The sequence below is a fragment of the Mauremys mutica genome, chromosome 4 (assembly GCF_020497125.1).
Source record: "Mauremys mutica isolate MM-2020 ecotype Southern chromosome 4, ASM2049712v1, whole genome shotgun sequence".
Lineage (NCBI taxonomy): Eukaryota > Metazoa > Chordata > Testudines > Geoemydidae > Mauremys > Mauremys mutica.
In genome coordinates this window covers 49233473-49258693 of record NC_059075.1, presented here as the reverse complement: position 1 = coordinate 49258693, position 25221 = coordinate 49233473, and the positions used below count along the sequence as shown (strand labels likewise).

At 43.1% G+C, this 25221-nt stretch overlaps 1 protein-coding gene across 1 annotated transcript in view; it reads left to right on the top strand.

Moving 5' to 3' along the window:
• NUBPL (nucleotide binding protein like) overlaps positions 1–25221 on the top strand; it is a 152770-nt gene that overhangs the window by 102092 nt on the left and 25457 nt on the right. Inside the window, 1 exon segment of the mRNA XM_045016996.1 lies at positions 7257–7342. Coding sequence (XP_044872931.1) covers positions 7257–7342 — 86 coding nt within the window.

Below are 25221 nucleotides of genomic sequence, written 5' to 3'. Positions count from 1 at the left end.
CCACTGTTTCCAAATTATGCAAGATTTTTGTGCTGTTACTATATCTATATGGTCAGTAGAGGGAGCACAAGTTCTCATTCCCTTTCCAAAGGTGTGCTGTCCTCGGTGACCATGCCAATAGAGATAGATAAACTAAACAGATTCATATTGCTTTCTGCTCCTGAAGAAACAAGAACAACTCAGTGCTCACAAATGGAAAAGAACAAAACTAGTTGGGAAAGAAATGTTACTGTCAGTGGCCCAGATCATCTTTTCCAAAGGGTAAAGGGGACGTGGAGGAGGAAATTTCACTTGCCCACCCTCTCAACCGTAACCCATTTGTAGCATGGAATGGGCCATTTGGATTGAACCCAAACCTGTGCTGATTGTGGGAATATATGGGCAGGTAGGGCTTTCCATGTAGGGACCCTGTGCTCCCACACCAGCTCTGGCACCATACTTGACCTAAAATCCAACAGTGTGGCTACATTGGCACAGCGCTATCAGAAGCTCCCTGATTGCAGCTCCCATCAAGACTCCTTTGGTCAAAGTTCTGCAGAAAAGACAATATATCCCTGAGCTGCAATATCTTCCTAGGTAAATTGTGTGGGACTACAGGAATAATGATCTGTTACTTCCCAGTCTCCACCTCTTCCTCCCTTGGACCCACAGAGGGATTAGTAATGGGCCTGGGCCAGGTAGGGAGATAGTGTTGCAGAGGAGAGGGAACACTCACGGCTAATATTTTAGGAAAGTAGTGTAGGCAATGGAGAGCAAACAAAAAGGTAATGTTAGAAATAAATACTTAATACTTCTATACAGTAACTCCTCGCTTAAAGTCATCCCAGTTAACATTGTTTCGTTACGTTGTTACATTGCTGATCAGTTAGGGAACATGGTTGCACAATGCTCCCTTATAACGTTATTTGGGAGTCGCCTGCTTTGTCCACTGCTTGCAGAAAGAGCAGCCTGTTGGAGCTAGCTGGTGGGGGCTTGGAATCAAGGTGGACCGGCAGCTCCACTATCACCTCCCCGCTCCCCTAAGTTCCCTGTGTGGCAGCTACCCAGCAGGCTATCAATTGCTGGCAGTTCAGCTGTCCCTCCCCCCACTGCCATGTGCTGCTCCTGCCCTCTGCCTTGTAGCTGCTCCCGGGAGCCTCCTGCTTGCTGTGCAGGGGGAGAGGAAGAGGGGTGCTAATGTCAGGGTGTCCCCCTCCCCCCTGCTCCTGCCCCTTGCTTACTCCATTTCCATGGGGCGGGGGGCGAGGACACAACCGGGCTCAGGACGGAGGGAGCGTGCTGGCAGCAGCTCCTGTCTCAACTTGCTGATCTACTTTAAAAGGCAATGTAGTTAGAGTGGGTTCAGCATACTTAAAGGGGCAATGCGGCTCTCTCTCTCACACACATAGAGTGTGTGTCTCTGTCTCTTTCTGCCATGCTATCTCCCCTCCCTCCATTTGTGCTGCCTTGTAGAGTGTGAGGCTACATTAACAACAATGTGTTAACCCTTGAGGGCTCAGCTGTTCTAGTTCATCATTTAGCAGTAAGGCATCCCTGGGAAATATCCACCCTTTGACTTCACAAACTCAGTCAGGCTTCACAATCATCATTGCTGTGTACAGTATTAAATTGTTTGTTCAAAACGTATACTGTGTGCGTGTGTGTGTATATATGTGTGTGTGTGTGTGTGTGTGTGTGTATATATATATATATATATGTGTATATATATATATAAATAAAAATAGTCTTTTGTCTGGTAAAAAAAAATTTCCCTGGAACCTAACCCCCCCCCATTTACATTAATTCTTATGGGGAAATTGGATTAGCTTAACATCATTTCACTTAAAGTCGCATTTTTCAGGAACATAACTGCAGCGTTAAGCAAGGAGTTACTGTATTTTGGTCTAAGCATGGCAAGTGAATAACAATTTCTGTGATTTGATGTGAATGAAGAAATTTTGAAGTGCATAACTACTTGAGAGTCACATCACTCTAAAATATAGCCCTGGAGTGCCAAGTCAGATTGTTGATATTGGCAATACTTTGTTTACTCCTCTTACTAATTTTGGGCAAAAAGGTGCAATGGGAAAATATATATAAATTGTATTTGATAACTTCCCATCCATGGGTGCAGGATCTTTGCTTTACCACACATGTGTTAACTAGCGTGTTAGAAATGGGACTTTGCGATATTTAACAGATCATTTTTAGGGTTTCCTTGCCCCCCTCAGCTGGACTTCTTCACTTTCTTTGCATTCATTAATTGGAATTGTTGGCTGCGGTTGGTTGAATACTCCATTAAAATGTTCTCACCATGATTCCTTTTGTTTTGTTTACAGTCTTCCATCTTTTGCTTTTACTGTGTCACTGTGACTCTGAAACCATAATGTCAATTGCTTACACACCAGAAACAGTTTCTTAGAGTCAGCTCTTTCTGATGCTTCTTCACCTTCTCCTGCTTTTTTATCCAGCTGTTTTCTCTCATTTTTGACATAACTTTTGTCTCTCTAGATCAGAGGTAGGCAACCTATTGCACGCGTGCCAAAGGCAGCATGCGAGCTGATTTTCAGTGGCACTGACACTGTCCGGGTACTGGCCACCCGTCCGGGGGGCTTTGCATTTTAATTTAATTTTAAATGAAGCTTCTTAAACATTTTAAAAACCTTATTTACTTTATATACAATAGTTAGTTATATAATATAGACTTATAGAAAGAGACCTTCTAAAAACGTATTACTGGCACACAAAACCTTAAATTAGAGTGAATAAATGAAGACTCCGCACACCACTTCTGAAAGGTTGCCGACCCCTGCTCTAGATACTGCCGTTTCATTGTTGGTTGTTTTTCTTGTTGTGTCACCTACACTTGCCTCTTTTTTAAGGCTTTTCTTTCCTCAATCAGTTTCTATGTTTGTAGCTGTATCCACACTTCTTTTCTTGATTCTCTTGATCCAAGTGATTTGGGGCAGCTTCCTGCAAATACCTCTAAAGCAAGCCTATTGTTCCTCTATATCATTCAACACTGGAGGATAATTAATTTATCGTGATTTGTAACAAAACATACTCTTATAATTTGAGTCGACTAATTCCCATTCCACTAGAGTTGGTGTTGTCAAGGATTATTCAACTCCCTCCACGTGAATGTCATCTTGCCTGCTTGAGTAGGGTACTGAATACGGTCTGAATGGAGTCTTCCTCATCCAGTCCAATTTTAGAAGCAGAAATAGAGAAAGCAATTAAGCAGCTAAAATATGGCAAACAACAATACATCCTGCAATGGGAGTATGCAGAAAAAGTTAGAAGTAAAGAAGTTGTATCTGAAAGATGAAAGAATAGCTTGACAAAAAAAAAAAAAGTGAGAAAAGCCAAAGAAGCATAAATGAGAGGCAACTCCAAGAAATTGTTCCCGGTGTGTAAGCAGTTATCATCATGCTTACAAAGTCACAGTTGTGTCTGTCGCAGTTCAGGGCAGACAGTTGCACCTGTATTTCCCCTCCAGGGTCCAGCAAGGACACCCACTCTCAGACTTCCAGTTCTCCAGCCATCACCTTTGCTGGGCGGAGACCCACATCTCTCTCTCTGCTTACTGAGATTTTTTCCAGGCTGCACAGTTTCCTGCCTACACCGTGTTATTCCCCAGCAAGGAAGGACTCACTAAACAGGATGGCTCTGTGCTTTGCTTACTCTTCCAAGGCTACAAATAGTGTAATTGTCACAGTTCAGTTACCACATAGTTCTTTATAAGCAAGCACACTTATTCTTATAGTAAAAATGTTACAGAGAAAACATATTAAAACTAATAAAAGAACCTACACACATACTACTAAGCTTACCTCAGATTGCCCTGTGACTCCAACAAGGGCTGTGGCTGGTGAACAATCCTTTGAACCCCTCCAAGAGTTTTCCCTGTGATTACATCATAACCACTTTGGCTCAGAACAAGCACACTTGTGAATCTGAGTCACTTACTTTTCCATTTTGGGTTTTCGAGGAGACTGTGAATAGGTAATCAGCTAGACAATGGGTTTTCTCCTCAAGGCACACCTTCAAAAGGATGGATCTGGATATTAATTTGTAATATAGTTTTGGAAAAAGAACTTTCCCTAGAGGATTGGAAGAAAGGTGTGATCAGTAAAATATTAAAAAAAGAAGCGGCATACGATAACTTATGAGGAATAACATTATTTTCAGTACCCAGAAAAGTGTTTTGCAGTATGTTGTGGAACAGAGTCAAACTGGACATAGATGAAAAACTGTAATGAGTAAGCAGGCTTTAGACCAGAAAGATTGTGTGTAGATCACATCTTTATCCTGAGATGATTGATTGAGAAAGGGCTCTCCTATGGTAGAAGATTAGTCTTGGACTTCATAGAGTTCACCAAGGCTTTTGAATGCATTCATAGAGAGTTGCTGAGGAAGATCTTGCAACAAAAGAGTTTCCTAGAAACAGTGTCACTGATCAGGATGCTTTATGAAGGTCAAAATGCTGTGAGAGAGAGACAGAGGCCGATTGGTTTGATATCAACACTGCAGTGTGGCATTTTATTACCCTTTCTTTACTGCATTATGATAGAGCAACATCAAAGGAAGATACAGGAGTTATGTGGAGTAGAAGAAAACTTTAAGCTCTTGAATTTGCAGATGACATGTTGGAGATGGATTATGATGCCATGAAAATAACTATCAATGTTAAAAGTAAGGGTGCTAAAGTAGGTTTAAGAATAAGCCAAAAGAAAATGCAAGTCATGATTGTTGAAAGAGGAGTCAGCATTGATGGTGCTTATGTGATTGATAGTGAAGACTACAGGATTATTAGTGATTTTGTATATCTTGGAAGTTAGTGCTGAGTGCCAACTCTGTAAGGAGGTGTAAGCAAAAATTGGGAAAATAAGTAGAGCTTTTTTGTGACTGGCAAATATTTGGAAAAACAGGGAGATTCACACAAGAACTAAAATAAAATTGTACAATGTTGTTATGATACTGGTATTGTTATATGCTTTTGAAACTGGGCAAATAGCTGAAGCCCATAACAGGAAACTTGATGCATTCCAACATAGATGCTTGCTGAGAATACTTGGTGTCCATTGGTGGAATAAATAGTAACTAATGCTGATGTAAAGGCAATGATTTGAGAAAGAAGGCTGAAGTGGTTTGGGCATATTGTACAGATGTAAAAAAAACCCTTATTTCTAGACAAACCCATGACACAATATCACTTGGTTGAAGATGAAAAAGAGGAGGAGAACATGGCATAAGAAAACCATTGAGAAACATGTCTCTGTCATGGAAGTAGACTACAATGGAGCAAGAAACATGACACTAGACAGAGATGGAAACACAGCTTGCCTCATGTGTGACAAGGCATGAAAGCATCTAATATAATTTTCCCCATTAGGAATTTACTACTTTTGTTATCTATAACAAGGACAATTTTAGTTTCTTCATTTGATTACACAGTAATTGTTTTTTTTCCTATGTATGCCTTTAAATTAATTTTTATTGGAATATTTGAATATAAAAAGCTTATTATGTAAATTTTCAGAGTGTAAATAAATTACATATGAGTTGTTGATCGGTTTCCACACCACAGAGTTGGAATGAGGAGGGGATCTTTTTAATTTGTTTTTTTAATTGAAAACATTTTATTAATATCTTTACATATAAAATGTATTTGTGAATATGCAATAATATTTTAGAAGATAAAATTCTTAGCGCGAATAGAAAAAATTGGGAATTATTGGAGAGTAGTAGCATCACAGTACAATAGGAAAATTATATTTGTTTAGCAAATTGCATATACTTTTCAGTACATAATGTTACTCTGCCTCTCTTAGATTATGTTGTATGTGCAGAATTGTAACTTTTAATTGTTTTAAATGTGAAGTCTGGCATATTTTTCCTGTGGTTGTAGGTCAATATGATTATATAAGAGCATTGTGGTAACAAATATTTGAGAGACTTGGTTCCATTTTATGAAACTAGAGCTAAACAATTCTCCCAAACTGTGATCTTTTACACTACATTCTTTTTTCGGAATAGGGAAAATCATGAGGACATTCTTAATCCAGACTTTCATAGTAGTGCTTCTTACCCAAAAACATGCAGGAGTTACTGTTATAAGTGAATGCAAAAAGTGTTGTTCACATCGTTATTTCAGAATGTATTAATCCAGGAACATTATAGCATAGTAACCAGCAGCCTTGATATTAACTTTTGTAAAATGCTTTAAATTGTACTCAGAGGCAAATCCTATTGCTAGGCTCTAGTGCCAGGGGTAGGCAACCTATGACACGCGAGCTGATTTTCAGTGGCACTCACACTGCCTGGGTCCTGGCCACCGGTCCGGGGGGCTCTGCAGTTTAATTTAATTTTAAATAAAGCTTCTTAAACATTTTAAAAACCTTATTTACTTTACATGCCACAATAGTTTAGTTAGATATTATAGAAAGACACCTTCTAAAAATGTTAAAATGTATTAATGGCGCGCAAAACCTTAAATTAGAGTGAATAAATGAAGACTCGGCACACCGCTTCTGAAAGGTTGCCGATCTCTGCTCTAGTGGGTATTTATATATTGAATAATAATGGAAACACTAGCTATCAGTAGGCAAGTAGCCTGGAGACAGATCTTTAGTCTAAACTCCTGCCTGAGCAGTGAGTCACTCTTTGCCCCTTTCAAACCTAAAAGCCAAAGCATACAAATTCTTACTCATGCAAGTAATCTTGTTCACATGAGAAATCCTAAAGCACTCAAAGGAACTATTCCTAGTGCAGAGGTTGCAGGCTCATGACCATAGATCACTTGTATTAATTGGCATAACCCTGCCACAAAGCTAGTGGGCTGGTCACAGGGTGTTTGCCTTATTACTTGAAGATAGGCTATTGTTACTGTTAATCCAAAGGTTCTCGAACTTTTTCGTACAGTGGACCACATTTTTATGAACATATTGTCTCATGGAGCATCTCTTTTCCCTTCTGTGATTGCATGGGCCGCTCCCTTTCCCTCCCAATAATATAGCAACTACAATTGTTTACATAGAAAAATAATATTAGAAAGCATATAATGTTTTTTAACTCTCTGTACCGTAATTTGGGAACCTTGGTTCCAGTCACTTTATAATCTAAAACTAAACTCTTCATCATAATTTTTATTGTCTATATTTTAAGTATATAAAGAAGCAACTTTTTCTTCAGTGAAGTAAAATACTCCAAAATAAGCTTGGTAGTATAATTCTGAGTATAAGTTTTAAACCTAATTTTATGTTTTCTGTTCCCAGGGGCAGTGATTGTTTCCACTCCCCAAGACATTGCTTTACTGGATGCACACAAAGGAGCTGAGATGTTTCGAAAAGTCCACGTGCCTGTAAGTAAAAGTAGAGAGAAATATATTGAATTCTTCCAAAAAGTGAAACATTTCTAAATTGTGGAGACAGGTGAATTTTTTAAATGAACTACTGAATTTCACAAATTCTGTTTCGGTAAAACACTTAAAAACTAGTATATTTCTCTAGCCTGTGATATAAAAGGCAGAAGCCTGCTTGCTTGCTTTAACAGGATGATGGAAAGAATCTGTTTTAGAATTTAATTGTGATCACAATACCACTTGATGTTCTAAAATAAAATGACCTTATAGTCCCAAATAGACTGGATTATAAATCAGCCTTATATGTATGTGTACCATATTCCTTTGCTGGTGACTGGGTAGTGGTTTGCACAAAAAAGTTACTTTCCCTTTAGATTTTCATGTTGTTTTTAGAGAAGAAACACCGCAAATTGGAACGTTTTGAGGTTTGGATCTAGAGTCAAACGTGGCTCAGGTATAGGGACCATTTCTGGAAAACTAAAATAACAAAGTAGGTATACAATGCTTAAGACAACATTTCAGGTGGTTGGCCTTGTCATGGGATTTATTCACTACTGAGCGCCTCTTTTTGGCTGTGTCCGGGGATTAAGCTTCAGTCAGGTCTGATGCCCCTCCTTCCGACAGCTGTTCTCAACACATCCCCTCTAGGTCTCGCAGTGCCCCCGCTTCTAAATAAGCTGCATGTCCAGCATATTTAGAAAAGCTGGGCAAGCACAAGTCCAAGGGTGCTGAGGGAGTTGGCTGATGTGATCGCAGAGCCATTGGCAATTATTTTTGAAAACTTGTGGTGATCGGGGGAGGTCCAGGACGACTGGAAAAAGGCAAATATATTGCCCATCTTTAAAAAAGGGAAAATCAAAGAATCCATTTTGACGCACTTGGCGGAGAAGAAAGTGATCAGAAACAGTCAACATGGATTCACCAAGGTCAAGTCATGCCTGACTAACCTGATTGCCTTCTAAGATGAGATAATTGGCTCCGTGGATATGGGGAAAGTGGTGGATGTGATATACCTTGACTTTAGCAAAGCTTATGATACGGTCTCCAACAATATTCTTGCCAGCAAGTTAAAGAAGTGTGGACTGGATGAATGAACTGTAAGAAAGCTGGCTAGATCATCAGTGATCAACAGCTTGATGCCTAGTTGGCAGCCGATATCAAGCAGAGTGCCCCAGGGACGATCCTGGGGCTGGTTTCATTCAACATCTTTATTAATGATCTGGATGACGGGATAGGTTGCACCCTCAGCAAATTCGCGGATGACACTAAGCTGGGGGGAGAGGTAGATATGCTGGAGGGTAGGGACCTAAACAAATTAGAGGATTGGGCCAAAAGAAATCTAATGAGGTTCAACAAGGACAAGTGCAGAGTCCTGCACTTAGAATGGAAGAATCCCATGCACTGTTACAGGCGGGGGACCAACCGGCTAAGCGGCAATTCTACAGAAAAAGACCTGGGGATTACAGTGCATGAGAAGCTGGATATGAGTCAACAATGTGCCCTTGTTGCCAAGAAAGCTAACGGCATGTTGGGCTGCATTAGTAGGAGCGTTGTCAGCAGATCGAGGGAAGTGATTATTCCCCTCTAATTCGGCACTGGGGAGGACACATCTGGAGTATTGCGTCCCCTTTTGGGCCCCCCGCTACAGAAAGGATGTGGGAAAATTGGAGAGAGTCCAGTGGAGGGCAACAAAAATGATTAGGGGGCTGGGGAACATGATTTGTGAGGAGAGGCTGAGGGAACTGGGCTTATTTAGTCTGAAGAAGAGAAGAGTGTGTGTGGGATGGGATTTGATAGCAGCCTTCAGCTACCTGAAGGGGGTTTCCAAAGAGGATGGAGCTAGCCTGATCTCGAGGGGGAGGGAGGTCAGATGACAGAACGAGGAGCAGTGGTCTCAAGTTTCAGTGGGAGAGGTCTAGGTTTGATATTAGGAACTATTTCCCTAGGAGGGTGGTGAAGCACTGGAATGGGTTACCTAGGGAGGTGATGGAATCTCCATCCCCAGAGGTTTTTAAGACCCGGTTTGACAAAGCCTTGGCTGGGATGATTTAGTTGGGGATTGGTCCTGCTTTGAGCACGGGTTTGACTAGATGACCTCCTGAGGTCTCTTCCAATCCTAATCATCTATGATTCATGACTCAGCCCTGCAGCAGGTCACTGTATAGTCCTCCCCTTTCCAGACAGTCTTCTGCTCCCAGATCAGATCCTGTGCCACTTCCCCAGTGTCTGGTAGAGTAACCCAGGCCTGCCCACTACTCCAGGTTCCAGTCCAGGTACCCTCTGTCTAGTAACTATGGTTTGCTTGCTCCAAATACCTGGTCAGTATTTCCCTGGACTCCTTCTTCTCTCTGTGACTTCTTCCCAGAAACTGTACCCCCCAAACATCTGTCCCTTGTTCCAGGGAGTGACTGTAGCCCTCTTCCCCTGCAGCCCTCTTCTGGTCTCGGTTTGCTGGCTTTATACAAGTTCAGCCTGCCCCTGCCCAGCTGGGCTTCATCGTCAATTAGCCTTCAGTCCCTGGTTCTCCCCCAAGTGCAACCTATCAGGTTAATTGTCCTAACAACCTCCTCTGCCTTGTGTGGGATGGATACCCCATCACAAGCTTGTTACTGCTTGACATGATGAGGATGTCATTTTTGTGGCATGGAGCAGCCTTCAGTCTGCTGTGATCACCTTCAGGCTGGTCCCAAAGTGAAAGATGACATATTCTAGGACTCTGTTAAAAGTTTGTGTTCCCACCAAACATTAGCTGTTCTAAGATGAATATGATAGTTCAGTGTGTACAGTGTTGTTTATTTAATATTTATTTTGCAGTAGTGTCCAGAGGCCTAAGTCAGAATATTGTGAGGGCTGATGTAGAAACACACATAGGAGGACATGATCCGTGCCTCAATGAGTATACACTGTAAGGGATTTTCCACCCAAATGAAGATTTAATACTCGGTGCTTTTTCTGGCACCCATGCTCCTGAGCCAAAGAACAAGTATATTATGAAAAACTAGCTCATCTATTGAAAATCATGTTTTTCTCCTCACCTCTGAAACTCCTTGTTGCACTTGGTGGCTGTCTTGGATATATAAAGGATGATGAAACTTCTGGTCCTCTTCCTATTGCTCAGCAGAAAATTGCTGAAACCCTGCTGTTTTTTCTAGATGTTCATTAGGAGATTTTTAAGGGTTACTCTGACTTTGTAATTTTCATGGGGAGATGTCTGAATTTACCTGTCTGTTTGTATCCATTAATTAAATAGTTTTAGACTGGATAATCCATCATTAATGTCTTTGTACTGGACTGTTGAAACACAAGTGCCTTGCCTACAAAAAATGGAAAATCCAAGGCATTGGTATTATTTATTTATTATCATTATTTTTACCACTACTGCTTCTCTCACATCATACCCAAGATGTTCTAAGAACTGTACATGCACATAGGAAGACAGTCCTTGCTAAGAAGAACTTATCTAAAAGAACTAAAAACAGACAGAGAGAGTTGGCAGGAGATCATATAAGATTATGACTGTGTGGTTTTGTAGAGCTCTAATATTCAGGAAACCAAATGCCAGGTATACTCTTACTCTCCGCAAAAGCAATAAATGCAAATCATCAGAAACCTCACAAGTCTTTTCTTGGTTCCACTCATCTTCCTCCTCTACAAAAGAAGAGGCGCTATTAGATACTGAAGTGGACACTGGAAGAAGAATCTCAGGAGAAAGTATTTCAATCTGATGGATTGGACCAGATACTTCTCAGGGTTATTATTTCTCCTTATATTAAATCAGAACCAACCATACAAACTCAAGAAAATCAGGAACAAAAACCAGTGACATTAAAAAAAAAAAATCTGAGGCAAAGGCCTTGACCAGTTCTTCTCCAGTTCCAGTGATCTTAGATTTCCTTTTCATCTTTCATGCTGGTTTTAGGAGAGCAGTGGTTCAATCATTGTTTTAATTATCTGGCCTCCCGAAAGAGGTCACTGCTAGCTTGCCATCTACAGAGTGGTCCTGTAGAGGCTGTGTCATAAAGGCGAAAAAGAGGTTACTTACCACAGTAACCCTTGTTCTTCAAATGTTCTTCAATAGATCTACAGTGAGCCTCTCCCAAGCCCTCTGCTTTGGAGCTTAAGTTCTAAGGGTATGTCTACAGTACGAAATTAATTCAAAATTATTCTATTTGAATTTTTAAAATCAATTTTATACATTCAGTGTTGTGTGTCCCCACTAAAGCGCGTGAATTCAGCAGAGTGGGTCCACAGTACCGAGGCTAGCATCGAATGTCAGAGCGGTGCACTGTGGGTAGCTATCCCACAGTTCCCTCAGTCCCCGCTGCCCATTGGAATTCTGAGTTAAGCTCCCAGTGCACAATGGGGCAAAAACATTCTCGCCAGTGTTTCTGGGTGTGTATCATCACTCGCTCCTCCCTATATGAAAGCTACGGCAGATGCTACAGAAGGCAACCACTTCTCGCCTTTTATTGACCATCTTGAACCAAACAGCTCTCCTACATTTCGCGCCCTTTTTCCAGGATTACCCGTGCAGGCACTATAGTGTTGCAAGCATGGAGCCTGCTCAGATCTCTGCTGCAGTTTTGACCATTGTAAATACCTCGTGCATTATCCAGCAGTATGTGCAGTACCTGGAAAAGCGGGCGAGGAAGCGACGACAGCATGATTACTATACTGATGAGGACATGGACACAGACGTTCCTAGAAGCATGGCATGTGGCAATTGGGAGATCATGGTGGCGTTGAGCCAGGTTCATGCCGTGGAATGCTGATTCTGGGCCCGGGAAACAAGCATAGACTGGTGGGACTGCATAGTGTTGCAGGTATGGAATGATTCCCAGTGGCTGCGAAACTTTCGTATGTGTAGGCCACTTTCATGGAACTTTGTGACTTGCTGTCCCCTGCCCTGAAGCGCAAAGACACCAAAATGAGAGCAGCCCTCACAGTTGAGGAGCAAGTGGCCATAGCACTGTTAAAGCTTGCAATGCCCGACAGCTACCGGTCAGTCGGGAATCAGTTTGGAGTAGGCAAATCTACTGTGGGGACTGCAGTGCTGCAAGTAGCCAACACAGTCATTGACCAGCTGCTATCAAGAGTAGTGACTTTGGGAAATGTGCAGACCATTGTGGATGGCTTTAATGCGCTGGGGTTCCTTAACTGCGGCGGGGCGATAGACGGAACGCATATCCCTGTCTTGGCCCTGGCACACCAGGGCAGCCAGTACATAAAACGCAAGGGGTACTTTTCCATGGTGCTGCAAGCACTGGTGGATCACAAGGGACATTTCACCAACATCAACGTGGGATGGCCGAGAAAGGTGCATGACACTCACATCTTCAGGAACTCTGGTCTGTTTGAACAGCTGCAGGAAGGGACTTACTTCCCAGACCAGAAAATTACTGTTGGGGATGTTGAAATGCCTGTAGTTATCCTCGGGGACCCAGCCTATCCCTTAATGCCATGGCTTATGAAGCCGTACACAGGCACCCTGGACAGTAGTAAGGAGCAGTTCAACTATAGGCTGAGCAAGTGCAGAATGGTGGTAGAATGTGCTTTTGGATGTTTGAAAACGCGCTGGCGCAGTTTACTCACTTGGTTAGATCTCAGCACAACCAATATTCCAATTGTAATTGCTGCTTGTTGTGTGCTCCACAATATCTGTGGAGAGAGTAAGGGGGAGAGGTTTATGGCAGGGTGGGAGGTTGAGGCAACACGCCTTGGCGGACAATTTTGCAAAGCCAGACAACAGGGCAATTAGAAGAGTGCAGCAGCGCGTGATGTGCATCAGAGAAGCTTTGAAAGCCTGTTTCATGACTGGCCAGGGTATGATGTGACGTTTGTTTCTCTTGAAGTTACCCGCTCCCTATATATCTGAAAGGAAATAGTCACAATTGTTTAAAAACCGTTCTTTATTATTTGTTGCACAACACATTGAGAGAAATCAGAAGGTAGACCGGAGGAGGGGAGTGTATTGGGTTGGGGGAGGAGGAGGAGGGAAGGACAAGTCCATAAACCAAATCAAAAGTTCGCATATGCCAGCTTTGTGCTGCTTGGGCAATCCTCTGGGGTTGAGTGTGTGGGTCCCCGTAGCCTCCCCACTCGTGTTCTTGGGCGTCTGGGTGAGGAGGCTATGGAACTTGGGGAGGAGGGAGGGCGGTTATACAGGGACTGCAGCAGCAGTCTGTGGTCTTGCTGCCTTTCCCGCATTAGATCCACCACACAGCGCAGCATGTAAGTTTGCTCCCCCATGAGCTTGACCATAGCGTCCTGCCTGCTCTCATTGCGCGCCTCCCTCCTCTCTTTGTGTTCCTGTAATGCTTTATGGGACTCTGCAATTGTTTGCCTCCATGCATTCAGCTGGGCCCTATCAGCGCAGGTGGACTGCATGAGCTTGGCGAACATGTTGTCCCGAGTTCATTTTTTCCACCTTTTAATCTGGACCAGCCTCTGGGAGAGTAGATAGGGGCCGCGTTGAAACATTTACACCTGGGGGAGGAGAAAAAGAGAGGGTAGTATTTTAAAAGATACATTTCAGAGAACAAAGGGGACACTCTTTCTCAGTGAAACAGGCAATTCATAGTACACACCATATGTTCTTTCTGTAGAAGTTAGCATTTTGCCTCTTATCCTGAAGTGCCTGCCACTTTGATGTGAGTAAGCCATCACACACGGCCAGGCAACAGAATTCAGCTTGCAGGCAGCCATGGCAAGCCTTAGGGGCACGCGGGGTTCTGCTTCTTCTGCATTCATTTCAATGCTTTAAAAGTGCCGGGCCTCCTTTCCCATAGCAAGCGACGCCTGGTGGGTTTGACATATAAAAGGCGGGCCTGCGGGCTCTCTGGGATGATCGCTTCACACAAACCCCTCCTGCACCCACCGCATGGCTCCAGTGAGTCTCTGAGCTGGGATGAGCCCTTTAAACTAAACGCGAACAGCCCAGCGTGGCTGGGTTTCCCCCCACCCCCCACCGTGTGGCTCCGATCAGGCTCCCACTCATCAGAAGTACCTTCTCCAGGGTCATGGTCCAGGAGCCCTCCTTGGGAGTGGCGGGAGGCTATTGGATCCAGCATTAAGAATAGTTCCTGGCTAGCGGGGGAAACGGATTCCCTACTTGCCGCCTGTGCACTGTTGTCGTCGTCCTCCTCTTCGTCCTCCAATAACTATCCTCCTCGTTCTGTGCAACTCCCCCCTTGCAGGTGTCCACGGACAGTGGTGGGGTAGTGGTGGTGTCACCCCCCCCCCCATAATTGCATGCAGCTTGCGGTAGAAGCGGCATGCATGGGGCTGTGACCCAGAGCTCCCATTCGCCCCCTGGGTTTTTGGTACGCTTGCCTGAGCTCCTTGATTTTTGTACGACATTGCTCTGTGTCCCTGGAGTAGCCTCTTTCTGTCATGGCCCTGGAGACTTTAGTGTACATATTCCTTTTTTTGGAACGTAGTTCTGCCATAACAGATTAGTCTCTCCAACTTGCAATGAGATCCAGTACCTCCCATTTGGACCATGCTGGAGCCCGTCTGCGAATCCGGGACTGCGTGGTCTCTTGTGATGGTGGACTCTGCATCGTCGCCTGTGATGGTGGACTGTGCTGATGGTCACCTGTGCTGATGGTGACCAAACAGGAAATGAAATTCAAAAGTTCCCGGGGCTTTTCCTGCCCACCTGGCTAATGCATCGGAGTTGAGAGTGTTGTCCAGAGCAGTCACAAGGGAGCATTCTGGGATAGCTCCCGGAGGCCAATAACATCGAATTGCTTCCACAATATCTTTAACCTGGGATTGCAATCTCGATTTAAGTGCTACTCCACTTGCCGAGGTAGAGTACAGAATTCGGAGTAAAGTGCCCTTTAAATAAAAAAAAACAAAAAAGAAAAACGGTTTGGTCATGTGGACGGAATCTTTTTTTTTTTTTTAATTAACTCGGCTAATTCCGAAATAACCAACTAGTGTAGACCAGGCCTAAGACTTCTGGAAATGGTGAGGGATTGTAAGAATGTAATATCTATGCCTTTGCCATTTACTTCTTAAAAGGTTCTGTGGCCATGTGGCCAACTCCTATAGTGTGGATCAGTGGAAGCAATAGTTTTGGAGAACAAGAGTTAATATGGGTCTTTAAGTAAACCCCTATACAAAAATAAAAAAAAGTTGCCCCCCAGATTACTGATAGCGCTTGAGGCTAAAAATATATGTGGCAAGTATGTATGTATGCATGTCTTCAGTATGTATGTATGCATGTATGTATGCAGGTATGTTCACCTGTGTATGGTATGTGTATCTTAACATGATGATCAGGCACTTGCCCACTGTTGATTTGATTTCCCCTGTGTTGTCTCTCTCCCCTGCACCTCCTCAGCATTTGTGGATGTCGTGAATTACTTTAATGTTTAAGGAAAAAGAACAATCCAGCATCTTAAAATGTTTTCCTCACTTATGTACAAGAAACAGTTACTCATTAGATGTATCATTAAGTTTCATTACTGCTAATATCAATCATCCTCCTTCTCTGTGGTGATCTATCCTGGTACAAATCTATCTTGCTAAGACTGTTTGTTGCTGATTGCTGTAATGGAGCAAATTTTACAAGGTGCTGAACTCTTTCAACTCCCACTGAGTTCAATACCATGAGAGGCAGCATGATCTAGTGTGTTAGGATTAGGCCTGTGAGTTGTAAATTACTGTTAAGAGGGAGAACCTAAGAACGAAGTACAAAAAAAGCATTAAATACAGTAAAACATTACAGTAAATTAAGAAGCTGATTTTAATACAGATCAGTGAAACCAGCTGAGGTCTGCCTTTATCTTTAATTTGCCTTATTCTAGCTAGTTACTGTAGCATAAGTGATGGCACCAATATTTGAGATCACACAAAGTTTGGAAACCTCAGTAATATCTGTAGGGAATGTGGGAAAATTAGACAGGGTAACAGCTTTAACTCTTGCATCTGACGAAGTGGGTATTCACCCACGAAAGCTCATGCTGCAAAACGTCTGTTAGTCTATAACAGGGATGGGCAAACTATGGCCCGCGGGCCGGATCCGGCCCTTCAGGGCTTTGGATCCGGCCCGCGGGATTACCCCTGGTGGTGCTGCGGGCCCGGCGCTGCTCTCAGAAGCAGCCCCCGGGCCGGGAGGCAAAGGGCTCCATGTGCGCACGCAGAGCCCTCTGCCCCCCCGCCACCCAGGGGCCGCAGCACTTCCTAGAGTGGCGTGGGGACAGGGCAGGCATGCAGGGAGCCTGCCCTGGCCCTGGTGTGCGCCACTGCCACCCCGGAGCCACTTTAGGTAAGCGGCACCGGGCTGGAGCTCAAACCCCTCCTGCCCCCCGCCCCCCAACTTCCTGCCCTAAGCCCTCTGCCTGTACCTCGCACCCCTCCTGCACCCAACTCCCTGCCCTGAGCCCCTTTCTGCACTCCTGTGCATTCCAACCACCTGCCCTGAGCTCCCTGCTGCACCCTGCACCCCGTGCACCCCAACTCCCTGCCCTGAGCCCCATCCTGCACTCCACACCCCTCCTGTACCCCAATCCCCTTCCCTGAGCCCCCTCTTACACTCTGCACCCCTTCTCTGCCCCAATCCCTTGTCCTGAGCCCCTTCCTCCACATCCCGCACTCCACCCCCCCTGCCCCGGCCCTGCATACAATTTCCTCACCCAGATGTGGCCCTCGCCCCAAAAAGTTTGCCCACCCCTGGTCTATAAGGTGCCACAGGATTCTTTGCTGCTTTTACAGATCCAGACTAACACGGCTACCCCTCTGATATTTGAGCTTTAACTCTGAATTTCCTGTGTGTCAGTATTCTATGAATCTTTTAATTATAGTCTTGTAACGTTTTTAATTTAATTAATTTTTAAATTTAACATTTAAAATGTAAAATCAAAAGCTTAATAAGTTCACAGTGAAAGGACTTGATATTGAATTCTAATGTCTGGACAAAAAAGATAAGCATTATTTAAATATTAACTAGGTAAATAATCAAATAGTGTTTTTCAGAAAACATATAATTAAATTGTGTTTTGAACTTGACACCATAATACGAGTTTCTAAATAACAAAGTATTGCATTCTGGAATATGACCACAAAGAAATGTTTTTTTCATAAGGAATAAAAGTATGGAAAGAAACGTGCAGATTCAAATACCTGCTAATTTTAAGCATTAATTAAAAAGGAAAGCATCCTGTACACCTCGTTATTTTTTTTTCAGTCTTCTCTTTAAAAAGTTCCCTCTGGCGATACACATTTTCTCCATTACCTATTTAGATAACATTTATATTCTGTTTTAAAAAGTAGAAATTTCTTTAGTGCCTAATTTACTTTTAATAGAAACTGAGACAGAAATGTTGAAATTACTGCCTTTACTTGATTTTTAATTCACAGGATATCTTAACAAAGAAAATACATAAATGGGTTCAATAAATGTGAATGTCATTTGTTGACTACCGAAATATGTACATCTACATCAACTTTTTAGTAACAAAAATTTCAAAGTATAAAATATCTGTTGCACTTTGTGCTAGAGATGTGTGATGGGGTGTACAAACCCCACACTGTGCAACAAGGGGTTAAGGGATCATTTTGGGCTCAGCCAGCCCCGCCCTGCCACACCTGCAGCAAATGCTCCATTTGCAGGAGGCATTAGCATATTTGGGTGGCTTATTTGACCTGCAGCCCATAGCTCCAGCAGAGCAGAGGGAAGTCTGACACTACTGCCCAAAGGGGTCTTCCTTGAGGGAAGGGACAACCCACCCCAGAGACAACCAGATAGGGAAGTATCCTGTGACCTTGGACATTATAACTCCCTCTTACTTCTTTTGGTTTGGATTTCCCCACCAGGAGAAGGCCTTGGACTGAGCTGACCCCAGGTGGGGAGATGGGAGGAAGAGGCCCAGGGAGGACAGCCTTAAGCAGCCTTGGTCGCCAGATTACTGGTAGCCCAAAGAGCTGTGGGTAGGAACCCGGTGGAGTGAGAGGGCCTGGGCTCCTCACAACCCCCTTGGCAGTCTGGGGTTGTGGCTATGACCCCTAGGCCATGCTCCCCAATCAGACCTCAAGTGAGGACCATTACAAGATGTAATAAAAACATATGGCAGAAATGTAGTATATACCATCTGTTTTTTATCTTAAATTGACATTTACCATTAGGTCTGATGAAAGAAGCATATGTTAAGATCATGAAGATTTTTTTTTCCTGATGGTGCCTGCAGTACATAGGTGTAAAATGTTATGCTAAACCTGTTTTTCATTAATTTTTTTATATTTGTAGGTTTATGACAAATTATTTTAAAGAAAGTTCACCAAATTTACTCTGTTCTTACAGCGTGAGTAGCTTTTTCTAAGAGGAATGAATATTAAGATTGGCTCAGCTCCTTCAGTCTGACCTTGGTATGAGTTTTGGTACATGAGACAATCTGTATGCCATGGTTCAACCATTCAGGCTAGTTTGCTGGCCTTTTCATTTCTGATCATAAATGGAAGTCCAATGGAAACCAATCCTCCAAGATGCTGGGTAACCTCAGTGCCCACCAAATTCAATGGAAGTTGAGGGTACTTAGTAGGATGAGCTCTGAAAAGAGCAACCAGGTCTTCCCATGTTTTGTGGCCTTGTCTACTCTCTTCTCTCACCTTGCTTTTTCCTTTTTTCAGAAACAATAAACTTTTCCATCCACACCTGAACACAGGCATCACATTTACTTCTGTTTTAAAGCTAACTCCTGTCCACATTTGTAGTGCAGTGGGTGGAGCAAGTGTGAGGATTTTAGGGGGACTAGATGATTTTTTGACATGCAGCCCAAACATGAGACTTAATTTACATAAAGTTTGTGTGAAGAGGTCAGGCCTGCCAATGGGGATGGGGAAGAATCGCCCAGGCGGGCCGCAGGGCAGGGCTCCTAGGCGTGCATGGAGTGGTACCAGCGGCAGCGAAGGCAGATGGGCAGGCATGTGGAAGCCATGGCTGTGCTGGAAGAGCACCCTCAGCAGCACAGCCAGCAGCTCACTGGGCATCAGCCAGTACCGGTGCAACACCGCCCAAATGTCAGGCGGATGGCGTCCGCACAGGCTGGGGGCCCATTGACTGTTCTGCCCTGGGGCCCAGAATTGCTGGAAGAGGTGGAATCTTTGGGTACATCCACACTACCCGCCGGATCGGTGGGTAGCGATTGATCTATTGGGGATCGATTTATCGCGTCTCGTGTAGATGCGATAAATCGATCCCCAAACGCGTTCCTGAAGTGTATCTTAGATCAATTTCCCCCCTCTTCCCCCAGTGTAGATCAGTCCTTTGAAACTGTAGTGGCCTGCTGCAGAAATGGAGGCCACCTGCTTGCACTGGAATCCATGCCGCGGGGGGCGCTCTGGCGGTCGCCGGTCCTGTGGCTCCGGTGGACCTCCCGCAGGCACGCCTGCGGATGCTCCACCGAAGCCGCGGGACCAACAGACCCTCCGCAGGCACGCCTGCGGGAGGTCCACCGGAGCCGCCTGCCACCCTCCCGCGGCACACCGCCCCAAGCGCGCGCTTGGCGCGCTGAGGTCTGGAGCCGGCCCTGAATCCATGTATAGTTACCACCGTCTAAGAGAATTTGGTAAGGGACAGCTTTCCAGATAAGTAGATGGCCTATGGGCTGATAAACCCTAAGCAATTGAAGGATTTTGCATATATTCTGGTGAATTTTATCATACAAACATTATGATAGCTTTTTACAAACATTAACCGATTAACTCCCAGATATTTAGGTCCGAAGTATTTACAGATGGGATACTAAACCAGAAAGATTAAATGATTTGACCAAAGCTATAGAGGTGTATCCGTATTGTAGACAGAATTACAATGCAAGAATCTCTTGTTTTAAGTCCCATTACTTCTCCATTAGAAGATCATGTGCCCTCTCATTGTCTTGAACTCTACCTGCTGTGGTCAGCAGTCACACTCGCTGTGAGCAGAGGAGCCAGTTCAACTGCTGGCGTTCACTTGGCAGGGAGTGTGCTTGCCTCTGTTGCACTGGTGCTGCTGCAGTGTGACACTGCCTCTCATAGCTGTGAATTTTTGGAATCTACCCTAAATCTAAGAATCTGTAGCTGTGGTTTTCATGAACCCCAAAGGCCAGCACAGGGCAGCTGGTGGGGAAATCCATGAATAATTTGTACTATTTAGGAAAAATCAGTGAAGTGCTTTCAACTTTAGAGATCAGTTTTTGTTGGTTTATGTTTTCAAGACTATCTCTGAAAGGAAAAGGACTAACTCGTTTAGTTTTAATAAAGCTGAAATCCTCCTTCCAGGATGTTCAGATTGGTGGAAGATGTGGATTTCACAGGTTCCAAAGGCCAGCTATATATACAATTGGCTGTTGTACTGGAGAAAGAATCCGAGGTGTATTTTCTTTTAACTCTACTAATATTGTTGTCTATCTGGCTATTTATTTGTATCACTGTAGCACCTAGAGGACCAATGCATGTAGTAAGAGTCAGGCCCTGCCCTGAATTGTTTACAGTCAGATGAGGAGGGATGGAAAGGACGTATTATTATCCCCATTTTGTAAATGGTGTACTGAAGCAAAGACACATGAAGTGACTTGCCCAAGGTCAATCTGTGGCAGCCCAGAGAGGGAATTGGAATCCAGGTCTGCTGAGTCTTGGTCCAATGTCCTTACCACATCCTGTACTTTGAATTTAACGATGATTCAGTTACAAATGTAGTACAAGTAGAATCTGACCTAAAGTAACTTGGGGTGAAGGGCTGCTGAGCAAGAGGAGGCACATGAGTGGTCACTGACACCAGTGAACTGGACATCTGAGAAGTTGAAATGCTGACTGGTAAACGTTTTGGGAGTGGACCGTTGAAACACGGGGGTGGGAGGGTGATCCTGGCCCCATTTGAAGTCAGTAGCAAAACTCTCATTGACTTCAGTAGAGCCCGGATTCCCCTCAAGATCTCTAAAGATGTAATGAAAGGCTTTCATTCTAACTTTATCTCCTGTAACTAAAAAGGTTTTGACCTTCTTAGGTGAATCCAGATGTGGGTTTAGATGTGTGTATTTTACTATCATTTAGCTGCTGTTTTAGTTTTATTTTAGACAATTTTGGATGTCAAACTGTTTATTGGTTATTGCAGTATTGTACTTTTCTGATACAAGGAAAAACTAACTTCTGACTTCTTGAGAGGGCAGAAAATGGCTAAAGGTACCTCACCCAAGTATCCAGTTGGAGGAGATGCCCCATAGTGTTACCAAAAGATTAACAGAACCTGGTAAGATGCTCAGGGACTGTAGGAGATGAGGAGTTTGAGTTAAGGTGCTAGTTTCTTTATTCCCCATTATTTCTCTGTGGGCCTCTCTCCAGCATATGAAATTTCTATTGATGGAATACTATGTAGTTATCCTTTTCTCCCATACCACAGGCAGCACCATTTCTGAAAGGGATTTAATTCACACTAGTTTCTATATCTTTTGTGAACTAGGTTTGACAGAGAATTTACTGTGAGGCTCAGCTCACAAAAGAATAGGGAGTGGAATTAGATTCATACATATTTATGGGATAGTTTGTGTAGACTGTAAAGGCCACTTTGTAACTTTTTCAGCTCTGTTATTTGAACAGGGAAATGAAAGCTATTACAGTCTTAATTAGCCAGACTTATTACTTTCAGTCTGTGGATTTAAAAACTTTGAGGATAATAGTGAAGTCTCACTATCTTTCTTTCTGTACATATGCAACAATACGCATATTAACAAATACATCAGAGTGATAAAAACGTTTACATAAATTATAATAGCTTTTTAAAATAGTCATTTTGATTAATGCATATTGTGAACTAATGAACTGACAAATTTGATCTGGGGAAAAACATCAAACTTTTAAGTTTATAATTGTAGTGCACAAAAGCCCCACAAAATCATAAAATCTATCTTTTGAGCTGCTGCTGTTCCAATTTATTAAATCATTTCATTTCCAATTTTACTATATTGGTTCCTCTTACACCAGTACTTTGAAGAACAAATTTCAACCAGAAGGAATTGTAAACCCACAGTAATATCCATGTGAAAATTGTGTTTGACACACTTGTTTGTTAAATTTTCAAACAGACATCTTTTTTGCTTTCTCCCATGCTGCCCCTCATGCTTGGGAAGAGCTTCCCATGACCAGCCAGAAAACTAACATATTAGTCTCCTTCTAAAACCTCCTAAAATGTTCCTTTTCAGTAATGCTTGCAAAAAACATGCCAAGTTAGGCCACTGTTGTGCTGAGACCACAACCTGTCATCCTGACCAATATTATCTAATTGTTTCCTTGTACTCCCCCAACTGACTGTATCCATCTCTTGTCTCTTGTCTTACACTTAGATTGTAAGCTTTGTGGGCAAACTGTGTTAGTTCAGCGCCTAGCACAAGGGGGTCCTGGTCTGTGATTAGGGCTCCTAGGCATTACAATAACCCAAATAATAACTTAGTTAATAACTATAAAAATAAATAATAGAATCCTAAGTGAGAAAGTGGACTCTGCATAATATTTCACACTGAGAGTGAACAGTCCAGTATTCCAAAGCTCTGCTGATATTCAGAAGGAGCCATTTATACATTAAAATACACTACTAGGTAAATGATAGACAAGAATAATGAAGAAGGAATGTAAAAATGAGCGTGTGGCATAGGCATTAAGGGACTGTGTGTCTGTCACGCCATCTGGAGTGACTTATGATCGAGAGTGCCAATCTCAGGGCAGACTGTCAAAAGCAGGGCAGACTCCCCTAGCTGGTGCTATGTTCTACAGTTAGATTTCACCAACCCAGTAACAAACATGAACCTCTAGATCACTTTAACAGTCTTACCATAGAATCCCAGACAGTCCCCTTGGGTTCTCCAGTCTATCTTGCCACGCAGGGAAGTTGGGCTTAGTGATAAATGGTCACGTAGACCAAAAATCACAAAACATTCAGGTTGCTCCCAGTCTCAAGAGACCAGTCACTTACCCCAGATCAATTTGTACTTTCGATCTCACACCAAAGACAAAGCCTGTAGCCAATATTGTAATAAACTAACCAAAGGTTTATTAACTAGGAAAGAAGAAATAAAAGTTATTTACAGGTTCAAGCAAGCAAGCATATATACACAAATTAGTTTGAGTCTGATTCAAAAAATGACAGAGATGAAGTAATCTGTCACCATTGAATGTCTTTTTAGGGCTTAACCATGTCGACCATGGGGATCTCTGCTTTTTGTTTCTTAGCTCCAGCCCTTGTTAGAGTCCAGACTTGCAAAGAGAAGAAAAATCTTCATGTTAGCTATTTTTATTTCCCTCTTCCAGCATTCAAACCAATGAGACAAGGCCTTCTGCATGTACTTCTCCATGGGTGGATAAAGCAATTAACAAAGCTTTTGTTTTGTGATTGCCCACTGAATTTTGATAGCCCTCCTGTATGGGTGTGGGGAGCCCCTCTTCCATTAGAGTTCACAAGTCCAGAGCAGGCATTTTTACAGTTGTAAAACAAACTTACATTTTTCCTTGCAGCATGGAATACAGACACTACAAATAAGATTAATGCATGCAGCAACTTACTCATCTTATAGAGTCTAAACACATCCTTACAAGTCTAACACCTACCTTGAACAATATTAACATGTAACATGTAACAGTATTAACATGTAACAATATTAACATGTCTACATGCATCCGACGAAGTGGGTATTCTCCCACGAAAGCTCATGCTCCAAAACGTCTGTTAGTCTATAAGTTGCCACAGGACTCTTTGCTGCATTAACATGTAAGTGAGCTGGACTGGTTTCCAGCTATGAATTTGTCAGTCTCAGCTTATGCCTACAGACCTGGCACCTGATTTACCTGTGTCACAGAGTCATTTGCTTTCAGTACAACTAGCTGAAGAAAAAAGATCATGAATGAGACATTAACAAATGATTTAGCATGGAGCATACAGCTACAGTAGCATTGTCTTAATAAAGCTCTGGCACAGTTACTTTTTCTGGTGGTGTGTTGCTATCATCAAAGGATTAATGAAACAGTTATACAAACAGCTATAAAACATTTAAACAATACACTGTAAGACAACATCACTTTTTGTGACCAGGTTTGTTGTGTTTGTCTTTTTTTTTTAAATACTTCAGTGCTACGTCTACACTACACACCACTGCTGATGGTGCGTAGTGTACATGTAGCTACTTACCGCAGTGAAAAGTAGGCTGCATCCAAGTGTGCAGCTGTACTTTTCAGTGAAAAGGGTCTGGCAGAGAAGAGGGTCCCTGCTGCCACAGTCTTTCCCCGCTGTGGGGAAGGGCTCCAGCAGTGGGAGGTGTCCATGCCTTCCCCCCCTGAAGTCTTTTCCTGCAGCAGGGAAAGCCTTCTTCAGTGGGGAGGCAGTGGGACGCTATACTGCTAAAAATATCAGTGGCATGCGTTGGGTGAGAGCGTGTTGGGGATGTACTCGCATACATACCCATGCCCTTCAGGTGTGTCTTTGTTTGCCTAAGCCATGCCTCACTGACTACACTGCAATTTAATATCCATCCTTTGTGGGCTATGCAGGTAGGTACTCTAAATGTCACTAAAAAAAGTGTGCAGTGTTCATGTACTGTAAGAGGACTACAGAAATTTAAAAAGCTAGGTGCCTGAAAATGGGTGAGTATGTTTGTAGGACAAATGCAAGGGTTTTTTTGCAAGGTGTGAGGAACAGACATATTTAATTGGGTAAATCATCTTATTCTCCCCCTCCCTCATCCCTTGGGAGATGTCTCTCAAATCTCAAAGGATCATCCTACTTCATTATCTTTCAGTTTCAAGTTTACACACACATTTAAATCCCCATGTTATATCACTCGTTTAGGAGTCCATCAACAGAGCACTTACATTGGCTACAAGGAGCTCTATAAAACATTGTCTTTCTTCCT